Source organism: Aethalodelphis obliquidens, unplaced genomic scaffold (genome assembly GCF_003676395.1).
Source record: "Aethalodelphis obliquidens isolate GAN/ISIS:26980383/991018 unplaced genomic scaffold, ASM367639v1 scaffold43, whole genome shotgun sequence".
In the NCBI taxonomy this organism is placed as follows: Eukaryota; Metazoa; Chordata; class Mammalia; order Artiodactyla; family Delphinidae; genus Aethalodelphis; species Aethalodelphis obliquidens.
This window is the reverse complement of record NW_020837987.1, coordinates 10,484,979-10,497,829: the sequence shown is the minus strand read 5'-3', so window position 1 is coordinate 10,497,829 and position 12,851 is coordinate 10,484,979. Positions and strand designations below refer to the sequence as shown.

The 12,851-nt window shown below is 40.9% G+C and overlaps 1 protein-coding gene and 1 pseudogene across 1 annotated transcript in view; one reads left to right on the top strand and one right to left on the bottom strand.

Moving 5' to 3' along the window:
• ZNF283 (zinc finger protein 283) overlaps positions 1-12,851 on the bottom strand; it is an 83,970-nt gene that overhangs the window by 14,924 nt on the left and 56,195 nt on the right. Inside the window, exons 3-5 of the mRNA XM_027079776.1 lie at positions 3,936-5,583; positions 785-851; positions 388-475 (exon numbers count right to left, since the gene is read on the bottom strand). Coding sequence (XP_026935577.1) covers positions 388-475; positions 785-816 — 120 coding nt within the window. The 5' untranslated portion in view covers positions 817-851; positions 3,936-5,583. The remainder of the gene's footprint in view (positions 1-387; positions 476-784; positions 852-3,935; positions 5,584-12,851) is intronic.
• LOC113606247 (proteasome maturation protein pseudogene) lies at positions 6,189-7,054 on the top strand (annotated as a pseudogene).

Sequence of the window (12,851 nt, the reverse complement as noted above, 5' to 3'; positions counted from 1 at the left end):
TTTGAAAGATGAACTCAATCTACTGTTGGTTTTCCTTGTATACAAATAGAAGCGAGCTGATTGTTCTCTATATTTCTTTACATTATTCTTTGACAGACACTCAAATATTTCCCTTAAAGGACTCCATTCCTTCACTGCTCTTGATGGAAGACTGAATCGCAGGAGATGTTGAGTAATGTGCTCAATGAATATGATGGCACTGATTGGAAAAGGCACAGAGGGAGGACGCTGGGCTCTTTGGCATCATCCTTTACTGGAACAGAAGGAACCGAGAAGCAGGTTCAGGCATGGGGTTCTGTTAAGTAGAAAGCTTTAGGGTTAATTCAGGAAAAGATTCACATGACCTAAAAATCACAACACTTCAAGGAGAGAGAAATACCAACTTACGTCAGTCATGGTTCTAGAATTGCAGGAACTAATTAATGCTCCATAGGGTTCCTCTACTGGTGAAGCACAGAGTCCAGAAAAGCCAGAGCTGCAGAAGGAAAAAGAAGCTTTAGATCAGGTGTGCTTAAGTGATCCTGTCCTGCCTTAAGCAAATGAATAAAAATACATCAAAATATTAGAGATGATTAACTCTACAGGATATAATTTTAACTTCCTTCTCTATACATTCCCTGGATTGCTGAATTTTTTGCAACACACCCGCATTAACTCCATAATCAGAAAAATAAAGATATTTCCAAAAGTAGAAAACTGAGTAACAGGGAATTCAGTCATTAGGAAAACTGAACAAACAGGCCCAACACTGAAAATCGGTGGGTCTGAAACAAATGACACCTACCAGCTCTTCAACATCTTGTAGCTGTAGCTCATCACTACAGTGAGACACTTTCACTGTCAAGATTCTCCTGTGAATGAACACAAATTATGTAAGTCCCCTTCAAAGTCGCAGCAAGGAAATATATGCATATAAACAGAACAATATTTGGTACAGAGTAGATACTTAACAAGTGTGGCTACACCTCTCTAATTCTTCACTGAATGGTCAATTTAAAACATTTGGATACAATCCTTGAAAAATGTCTTTCAAAACTCTCTCTTATTGGATGGGATCCATATGTAACTCATAATATTCTTAAGTACTTTTGTCCATAACTATAACTATTGCTTGATATTTTATCATTTACATTTTCCCTTCTTTTGATTCTTTATAAACATAATGTTTATTAGGTGCATATTATTCCATCAAACGGTATACTGCATTTACTTAACTGTTTCCATGTCATTGGATTCTAAATTTGTAAAAGCTCCTTCCAAGCTATTATAATCTTATTCCAGACAAATGGAACTAGATCTTTTGGGGGTCATGCATACTCGGTAATCTCATGAAATTAGGGACACTCTGCCCACTTAGAAATTAATTTACAAATATTTACAAAAATTCTGTCTCTATTTCAAGGGATCTGTGATCACCTGGATGCTTATAAATGGAATAAGAAGACCTCAGGTTAAGATTTCCTGTTCTAGACCATTTGAGCCCCTGGTAACTTTTTCAAACTTGCAAGCACCCACCACAATCATTTTATCTCTCTTCATATTTTGATCTATAAAAAGTTGATGTGGAATGATCCAGAATCACCACATAACAGCAAATCTTAATATTTACTAAGCCTGTATCATGGGGCAGGCACTGTTCTATGGAGCTTTACACATATGAACTCAACTTACATCATTATAACTCCATTAGGTAGGTATTACTTTGTTCCAATTTTGTAGACATGGCACAGAGAGCCTGAGTCGTTTATTTACACTCACACAGCAAGTAACAGGTAGAGCTGGATCCAGATGCTCTAGATCCAGAGCCTTACTCTTAACCACAGCACAGTTACTACCTCTCAGAACCCGCACAGAATTGGACCTGAAATAACTCATGTTTGGCAATGCTACAGATTTCTACCTAAAAATTATCTGAAAGTCTCTGCCCTTGTGGGTACAAACTGCAAACCACTACTGTAATAGGGAAGAACCTTTATGTTCTATTACAAGTTAATCACTAAAGATATGTTGCCTATAAGCTTAAATTATACATAATGGCCCATCTCTGGGAACCCTACCTAAACCCCCCAGGTAATGAGCATTAAGCTAAAATACCTTTGTTTAGCTCACAGGAAACATCCTGACCAGATTCACCTACGAATGCCCACAGGGAGGAAAAAATGAACACATCCCCTCCAGAGGCTGACAGGAACCAGGAAATGTTTGACTTCACTCCCTCCCCTTTCAGTATAAAAGAAGCCTGAATTCTAATTCAGGCCAGATGCTTCTTTGGGACATGAGCCCACCGTCTTCTCAGTCTGCTGGCTTTCTGAATAAAGTCGCTATTCCTTGCCCCAACAACTCGTCTCTCGATTTATCGGCCTGTCCTGGGGCAAGTAGTTTGAGCTTGGACTTGGCAACACCATGCTGAAACCTCAATCACATTCCCACCCCTGAAAGCCTCACAACATTGTAATTTACTACCTGAAATAACCAATCCCCTCCTACCTTGCCTTGCTTTGAAAACCATGACTGTGGAACAGATAAAACATAATTTGTATTCGATACCACCTAAATGCTAATCTCCTCAAGTAATCATAGTCTAAAATAAAGCCCTAACAGCCCACCTCCAGCCCACCTTCTGGAAGTGGTGTGCTTCTATACCATCAGAATGCTTAGGGACTTCCCTGGCAGTCCAGTGTTAAGACTCCGCCCTTCCACTGCACGAAGGAGGGGCGGGTTCCATCCCTGGTCGGCAAACTAGGATCCTGCGTGCCACGCGGTCGGGCCAAAAAAAAAAAAAAATTGCTTAGAAAGGGAAAATGTACTGGAGGATTTGAACAATTTGCCATATGAACGGATGGCTACTGACTGAGGAAAAGGACAATAGGGGGCCTCTGGGAAGAGGGAGGCACCAGCATGATGGGTCATTCACCAGAAGGAAGACCCAAGATAGACACTACTAGTCAAGTGTCTTGAAAAATAGTCAAGATATTTCTGGTCAAGGAAAGCAAATAGCGTCATGATCTAAAAACAAAAGTAACTATGAATAAAAAAGAAACACAAATTCACCTGAACCTTAGTTTCTAAATATGCAACAATTCTGTCCTTCTCAGGGTCCTTTTCAGAAACCCAGCAGCAACTAGGGTTGGGGGGGATGGGCGTTAGGGGCAGCAGGAGGGGGTGGGGAGAAATCACGAGACACCAGTATTTCTTGGAACACAGACAAACCTAACTAAAATCAAAACAAAATAAAACACTCCCCAGGGCCACATCTGCCTTCATCCACAAACGGAACATACACAAACGGAACTCAAAGGGAAACTGGAATTGAGTTGACAGCAGTTCTTGGGGACAGAGGTCTGTTGGTAGTGGAGCTGAAACAGGTAGCCGGTCCCCCAAGGAGGTGATTTTTCTAGGAATCCTACCTGTAGGACCTCCCCAATCATGTCTTTCCAGGAGCCTGTCACGAGGACACGTCCAAATGTCAAATTTTCATCCCAAGACTAGATCTGTACTTTCTTACTGGAAACGTACATTCTAGGGCTTAGTCCTGGAATTCTTTTCTTGCGGTCACTTAACTCTGGCAGCCCCTAAGAGAGTCTAGAAGGAACCTAGAGCATCCCGCCCAAGCAAACCACACCTACAAACAAGGTCACGCACTTCATGATCCCGTCACACATTCCCAATAGCACACACCGTTAGGGAGACACACCCCGGCCCTGTCACGCCGTCTGTCACACACCATCCTTCTCAGCCTCTCGTTCGCACACAGGCTTGAGGCTCCGGACACCGGACACGACTCGCCCTGTCCGCTGCCCGGGCCTTCTCACCTCGAGCGCCTCCCAGTGTCACCCCCACACGCACTGCTGGTTCCGACAAGGCTCTGGCGAAGTCCGCTGAGCCCTCCCACCCTCACCCGGCGCTGATCACTTCCTCGGACGCGACTAACTCACCGCGCAGAGTCCAAAAATCTCGAAGACACCGGAAAGGGACCCAGAAACGGAGGTTACTTTGGGCCCAGAGGGTCATGGGAAATAAGAGCCGGAACATCCTCTGAGGCTCGGAGCCCGACGCTTCCAGGCGCTCTCCGCAGGCAATCTCGCCCTGCCCCGAGAGGTCCTGTGCCCTGAGACTTCTGGGAAATGTAGTCCGCGGCAGACGAATCCCCAGAAGCTGGGAACCTGGACCTTCAGAATGCTCGCAGCATGCAACTCGGCTCCGCCTATCAGAGACGCCTTTTCTAAAGCCCACCCGAATCTCTGGTCTTAGGTGGGAGGAATAGTTCGAGTCTTGGTCGAGCCTAGTGGCTCAGTAGTCTTTAGCATGGCTCTGGGCGAATTAAGAGGTTCCCAGCGAAGGCTGAGGAACGCATTCTGGAGTCCAGAGCGGGGGCGGGGGGGGGGGGGGGAGGGGGAGGGGGCGCGTGACCAGGGACTTAGGCCTCAGTGAGCGGGGGCATCCTGGGTAAAGTCCGTGAGAATGACCCTGAGCGGGGTCACGAGCTTACCTGGGCACGAGAGACTGGAGCAGGGTCTGGCAGTTGAAAAGATGAATGTGCCTTGCTTTGGGTGCGCTTGTGGGTCCAATTCGGTGTCTGGAACCCTGTGTAGACTTGTTTATTTTCATGGGATAGTCTCTGCAAATGTGAATCTTTGTTTCCTTAGGTGTAAGGCGGTTTGTATCAGAGGTTATATGCTACTGTTGGAAAGCAACAATGAGTGGTCGTGAATGGATATTGTGACCATGTAGACTTGTGAGAAGGTCTCTGTAGGACTGAGAGACTTGAGGAGGTCTGTGTCTTTATGTATTTGTGTTAATGTCAGTAACCGAAGATGACAATATTTGTAAGATGTTTTTTCTGATAGGCTTTTCTTTTGTGTGCATACCATGGTAATTGTGAAAGTGGAACACTGTCCAGCTGGGATTGAAAAACAGTACAGTGTTATCTAGCTTGGCATGTTAGTTTGATTATCTGACTACCAACCACTATATGTGCCTGGAAATTGTGACTGTGTGTTTTGATAGTGAGTGACAATAAACCAGTTTTGTTACGTATAAAGTAGAATAGTGTTATTACATCTTCTTGGAGAATCAAATTTAATATCAAATAAATTGCAGACTTGCAATTTATCTGCCAAAAGATTTGGACGTTTTATGATGAATCAAAGATGTTTTGGGAAAGACTGCAAATCAGCATAACTTTCAAAAAGAAAGAAGAAATCAAAGTAACAGCCAGTCTTGGAGTGGCTGAGGTAGGCTTCCAATCTTCATGATGTTAAGAGAACTTGAGCAAATAACTTTGAAAACCCTGGATTAAAGAAATAACTTCCCACGGGTAGAGGCAGATAGATTAGAGCAGAGCCCAGAATTAGGTAATCAGATGTCCTAGCTTATAGGTCAGACAATGCAAGGAACCTGTTTGCGACTACATAATTATAGTCAATCAGAAAACTACTTGTTTTATTTTTAAGAGTGACCATTGCATTTTAAAATATTCTAAATATACAAAACCAGGTTTCCATTTCCTAGGCAGGGCCTGTTGCAGTTGGCAGTTTTGAACCAAAATATCTGTAGCTTCCTCTGCCAGACTTTTTTTCTGATCTGAAATGGTAGGTAAAGCAGTTAATGGATATAGTATTAGGGAAGAAGGTAAAATTCCGTTCCTATTACAAGTTCAGAATAAAGTCCCAAGTGTTCCTGAAAAAAAAGCATTTTTTAATATCTTTATTGGAGTATAATTGCTTTACAATGTTGTGTTAGTTTCTGTTGTACAACAAAGTGAATCAGCTATAAGGATACATATATCCCCATATCCCTTCCCTCTCGAGCCTCCCTCCCATCCTCCCTATCCCACCCCTCTAGGTCGTCACAAAGCACCGAGCTGATCTCCCTGTGCTATGCAGCTGCTTCCCACTAGCCATCCATTTTACATTTGGTAGTGTATATATGTCAATGCTACTGTCTCACTTCATCCCAGCTTCCCCTTCCCCCGACTGTGTCCTCAAGTCCATTCTCTACGTCTGTGTCTTTATCCCTGCCCTGCCACTAGATTCATCAGTACCGCTTTTTTAGATTCCATATATGTGCATTAGCATACGGTATTTGTTTTTCTCTTTCTGACTTACTTCGCTCTGTATGACAAACCCTAGGTCCATCCACCTCACTACAAATAACTCAATCTCGTTTCTTTTTATGGCTGAGTAATATTCCATTGTATATATGTGCCAAAAAAGGATTTTCTTTTCTAACCTTTTTTCCAAGTCTCTCTTTTGCTTCACCCTAATTGGCTTCATCACAGCTAAAAATCCTTAAAACAATTTCTCTGTCGTCAAAATCAATAGCATTGGGTAACAGGCTGAGAGGCTGTTTGCAGAGCTAGTTGAAGATGAATGTCAGAGGACTTGGATCTCAGCAAAAGGACAGTATTCCAGTTACTGAACTTTCAGCAAGTGGACCTTTTGAAAGTCATGATCTTCTTCAAAAAGGTTTTTCTTGTGTGAAAAATGAACTTTTGCCCAGTCATCCTCTTGAATTATCAGGAAAAAAATTCCAGATCGACCAAGATAAAATGAACTTTTCCACACTGAGAAACATCCACGGTCTATTTGCTCCACTAAAACTACAAACGGAATTCAAGGCAGTGCAGCAGGTTCAGCATCTTCCATTTTTTCCAAGCTCAAACCTTTCATTGGATATTTTGAGGGGTAATGATGAAACTACTGGATTTGAAGGTATTCTTTTTTTTTTTTGCGGTACGCGGGCCTCTCACTGTTGTGGCCTCTCCCGTTGCGGAGCACAGGCTCCGGACACGCAGGCTCAGTGGCCATGGCTCACGGGCCCAGCCGCTCCGTGGCATGTGGGATCCTCCCGGACCGGGGCACGAACCCGTGTCCCCTGCATCGGCAGGTGGACCCTCAACCACTGCGCCACCAGGGAAGCCCCTGAAGGTATTCTTAATGACCCATCAAAAAGTGAATTAATGGGAGAACCGCATTTGATGGTTGAATATAAACTCGGTTTACTGTAATACAGTGTGCTGTTCATGGAAATAGATGGGTTGCATCTTGTTTAGAGTTGTCTTTTTACTATAATTTGACATGCACAACATTAGAAGTACTGACACATGAGAAAAATCAATAGCATTGCTTTCACTAATATCATTGCAGTAACAAATCTGGAAATGAAACATGCCCATCAGAAGTAGGATGTTTAATTAGGTGTGGAGTACCTATACAGTGGGATAGTGCACAGCAGTGAAAATGACTGAATTTAACAAATATGATAAACAAAGAGTTATAGATATATACATACAGTATAATTCCATTCATAAAACTTTAAAAAGAGGCGAAACAAATGATATTTTCTGTGTAAGTGGTACATAATAAAAAACAAGGGGACTTCCCTGGTGGTTCAGTGGTTAAGAATCCGCCTGCCAATGCAGGGGACACAGGTTCAAGCCCTGGCCCAGGAAGATCCTACATGCTGCGGAGCAACTAAGCCTGTGCACCACAACTACTGAGCCTGCACTCTAGAGCCCACGAGCCACAACTACTGAAGCCTGTGTGCCCAGAGCCCATGCTCTGCAACAAGAGAAGCCACCACAATGAGAAGCCTGCGCACTGCAACAAGAGTAGCCCCCACTCGCTGCAACTAGAGAAAGCCCAAGTGCAGCAACGAAGACCCAATGCAGCCAAAAATAAATTAATTAATTTTTAAAAAAAGGATATGATAAAATTCAGGAATGTGGTAGCTACAGGAAGGCAGGATGATGAAGAGATAAGTTGGCAAAAGGATTCAAAGTTATTTTGTGTATTCTGTTTCTTAACTGGATTGTATTTACACACTTGTATACTTTTAAAATATATTTATTTTTATGAAGAATTTATCTGTGATGAAATTTTAAAGTTTTTTATATAGAAATTGAAGGCAACCATGTGTATTTGGATATGTATGACTGTATGAAGATGAAGAAAGTTATGAGATATGTATGCCAGATTTTAAACAATGCTCTACACAAGGGGAGTGTGGGAGCTTGTGAAGGTATGTGCAGAGGAGAAACTTACAGGTAAGTGATGTGAAAAAAAATGCCTGTTAAAAGTGTAAAATACATACATCTCTGTTATTTACATGTATATGTGTTAGAAGATACTAAGAAATACTAAGAATCATTATAACAAGGTAGTAAACTTTCAGGTGTTTTCACTTGGTATTTTTGTGCCTTGCTTGAACTTTTGACAAAGTCTATTTTGTATAATATAAGTATGGCCACCCTTGTTTTCATTTACAATTTGCATGGTATGTCTATTTCCACACTTTCACTTTCAGGCTCTGTGTGTCTTTAAATCTGAAGTGAGTCTCTTGTAGACAAAATATAGCTGGATTTTGTTTCTTTTTTCATTCATTCAGCCATTCTGTCTTTTGATGGAGAAGTTTAATCCATTTACATCTAAAGTAATAATTAACAGGCAAGGACTTACTATTGTCATTTGTTAATTGTTTTCTGTTTGTCTTATAGCTTTTTTGTCACTCTTTTCCCTTGCTGTCTTCCTTTCTGTTTCATTGATTTTTTTTTCTGTGTGTGTGTGTGGTGATGTGCTTTGATTCCTTTCTCATTTTCTTTTGTGTACCTTCTATAGGCATTTTCTTTGTGGTTAACATGGGACTGAAACAAAACATCTTAAAACAAGCTGTATTGACTGATAACAACATCATATACAAATGCTCAGCACTTTTATTTCTCCCCTCACACATATTTTATGTTATTGATGTCACAAATTATGTCTTCATATTGTGTATCTACTAACATATTTTTGTAGTTATTATTTTTACTTCTGTATTTTAATCTCTATTCCAGAATTAAATGTGATTTATGTACCACCATTATAATATCACAGAATTCTGTATTTTTCTATACATTTACCTTTTCCAGTGAGCCTTTTCCTTTCATATTCTTTCATGTTGCTGTTTGGCATCATTTCCACTTGAAGAACTTCCTTTAGCATTTCTTGTAAGGCAGGTCTAGTGGTGATGAACTCCCTCAGCGTATTATCCCACTCCCTCTGGCCCGCAAGACACCTGCTGAGAAATCTGCTGAGAGTCTTATAGGGGTCCCCTTGTACATGACGAATTGCTTTTCTCTTGTTGCTTTCAAAATTCTCTCTTTGTCTTTGACTTTTGACAATTTGATTACAATGTGTCTCACTGTGGATTACTTTGGATTCATCCTATTTTGTCTCTATATGGCTTCACTTTTTAACATAAATTTATTTCTTTATTTTTGGCTGTGTTGGGTCTTCATTGCGGTGTGCAGACTTCTCATTGCAGTGGTTTCTCTTGTTGTGGAGCAGGGCTCTAGGCATGCGGGCTTCAGTAGTTGTGGCGCAGGGGCTCAGTTGCTCTGCAGCATGTGGGATCCTCCCAGACCAGGGCTCAAACCCATGTCCCCTGCATTGGCAGGCAGATTCTTAACCACTGCCCCACCAGGGAAGCCCCTATATGGCTTCTTGAATCTGGATGGCATACATTTTCCCAGATTTGGGAAGTTTGGGGCCATTATTTCCTTTCTTTCTTTCTTTCTTTTTTAAATCGAGGTAACATTGGTTTATAACATTATATGTTTCATATGTACAACATTATATTTCTACTTCTGTATACACTAAGGCATGCCTACCACCAAAAATGTAGCTTCCATCCCTGACTCTACAGTTGACCCCCTCTTGGGAAGCCAAGATATCGAGTAATATCCTCTGAACTGAGAAGGAACTTTGAGGCTGAAATATGAAGCAGGCCACTCCATAAAGTGCAATTATGAAGTTTATTATGGGTAACTTACATACAGGCGGGAAAGATCTGCTGGATGGATGATCCAGAAGCATTCGCAGCTGCACTCCATGTCATCGAAAAGGGCACAGGGGAGTTCAAAGGGGCCAAAGCTAAAAATAGAATCTGACTACCAAGTAAGAAGCATACCCACACTGACAAGAACTGGGGATTTTTCCTATCTCTGGGAGTCTCGTGACCATTGACCATCTGCACCAGCAAAGGCATTCTTCCAGTTTTCATATCAGATGAAGGCAAGGGCAAAAATTGATAGGGAACTTATCTGGCTTGGGTGCATTCCTTGTGAGTAGGCTAAAGTTCAGTCACTCAGAAAAGGGAGAGGGTAGGACTGTGGGCCTGAGATGGAGTTGACAAAATGGAGTCAGTGTGGTGAAGCCACACACTCCCTTTAACCATTTCACCTTCCCGCACCCACCCCCTATTCCTTCCGCTCTGGCAACCACCACTCTATTCTCTATATCTAAACATTTGGTTTGATTTGGTTTGTTCATTTGTTTTTTGTTTCTTTTTCTATATCTCACATATGAGCGAAACCATATATTATTTGGTTTTCTCTGATTTATTTCATTTAGCATAACACCCTCAAGGTCCATCCATGTTGTTGCAAATGGCAGGATTTCACCTTTTATGGCTGAATAATATTCCTGTGTGTTTGTGTGTGTATCTCCCACATGTTCTTTATCCATTCATCTGTTGATGGGCACTTAGGTTGTTTCCATATCCTGGCTATTAATAATAATACTAAGATGAACATAGGGGTGCATATATCATCTTCAATTAGTGTTTTTATGTTCTTTGGACAAATACCCAGAAGTGGAATAGCTGGATCATATGGTTGCTCTATTCTTAATTTTTTGAGGAATCTCCCATCCTTTTTTCCAAAGTGGCTGCACCAATTTACATTCCCACCAACAGTGTAGGAGGGTTCCCTTTTCTCCAACACTTGTTATTTCTTGTCTTTTTGATAATAGCCTTTCTAACACGTGTGAGATGATGTCTCATTATGGTTTTCATTTGCATTTCCCTAATAATTAGTGATGTTGAACATCTTTTCATGTGCCTGTTGGCCATCTGTATGTCTTCTTTGGAAAAATGTCTCTTCAGCTCCTCTGCCCATTTTTAAGTTGGATTGTTTAGGGGTTTTTTTTTGTTGTTGTTGTTGAGTTGTATTAGCTTTAATTATTGGCCATGTGATTGAATTTGATCTGTAGCCTCCCCACCCCCACCAAGGTAGAACCGATATCACATGGTTCAAATCCCCAACCCTGTAATCACACAGTTGGTCTTTCCAGCATGACTAGCCCCTATTCTGAAGCTATTGAGGGGTTCCCTGTGAATCACCTTATTAGCATAAACTCCAGTGTGATCTAAGGGACTTATGAATAACAAAGACATTCTTATTACTCAGGAAATTCCAAGGATTTGGAGTCTCCCTCCCAGGAACCAGGCACAAAGGCCAGTCTACTTCTTTATCATTCAACACTGCTGCAAAGAAGACACAAATAGGTTGAAATTAAGAGGACAGAAAAAGATATACCATACAAAAAGCAACCAAAATAGAGCTGAAGAGGTTAACAAATTAATAGATCTATCAAAGGATCAAAATAAACCGTTAAGTGAAAGGCCCAAATATAATGGAAAACTAATATCTGGGAAGTACATTATTTAATATAGTAGGAGAAAGATGGTTTATTCAATAAACAGAGTTAAGTAAATGGACTAACAGTATGTGTGTGGGAGTAATTATATACCAATTTTATTTTATATATATATACACACGTGTGCACACACACATTTACAATGCATGGAATAATTAAATGACTCAGTGAAAATCAGGTAAATATATACTTAAATTCTGATATAGGCATGGATTTTCTAAGCATAACACCAAAGATAAAAACACTAAAATACTGAGAGGTTTGACTTGATAATTATTTGTAAATATCCAAAAAAATGCCTGAATGGCAATAGTTATATTTTTAAAAATTGAATTGGGACAGAAAGTTTAATGTATATGATTGACAAACAGATGATAATTTTAACACAATGTGCCTGCTTCACTCAGTATTGTTTTTGTGTGTGTGTGTGTGTATTTTTTTTTTGTTTTTTGTTGTTTTTTTAAATAAATTTATTTATTTATTCTTGGCTGCGTTGGGTTTTCGTTGCTGCACACGGGCTTTCTCTAGTTGCGGCGAGCGGGGGCTACTCTTCATTGCGGTGTGCAGGCTTCTCATTGTGGTGGATTCTCTTGTTGCGGAGCACAGGCTCTAGGCGCACAGACTTCAGTAGTTGTGGTACACGGGCTCAGTAGTTGTGGCTCGCGGGCTCTAGAGTGCAGGCTCAGTAGTTGTGGCACACGTGCTTAGTTGCTCTATGGCATGTGGGATCTTCCCAGACCAGGGCTTGAACCCGTGTGCCCTGTATTGGCAACCGGTTTCTTAACCACTGTGCCACCAGGGAAGCCCCAAGATCATCTATTTTGTAAAGAAATGGGATCATGCTATACATATTGTTCTGCTATTTCCCCTTTTCACTTGAACACAATTCCTCTACTTCATTTTATGTCAGGTATAGAGATTTAACTCCTTCTTTTTAATGTTGAATTATTATCTAACTGTCCACTAGTCACACTGGCTAACAAGCATTTGAAATGTGACTAGTTTGACTAAGGAACTACATATTAAAATTTTATTTAATTGTAATGATTTTAAATAGCCACAAATAGCTACCATGTTGTTCAGCATAGACTAACAATTCCTCAAAGGATAAACATTGAGGTTAATTTCAGTTCTTCAGTATTACAGACACGGCTTCAGTAAGCATTACTGTATCCACATCTTTTTCTTTCAAGTCAGCATTTTTGTAAGCTAGAATCTTATATGTAAAAATGCTGGTTGATTAAGGGTTTGCTTTCAGACATTGTGATAGATACTACCCAACTCAACTGTAAAAAGACTGTAGTCATTACCAACAGCTACCTATGAGCGTTCTCATTCCCCCACATTCTCAACAATACTGTATACTATCAA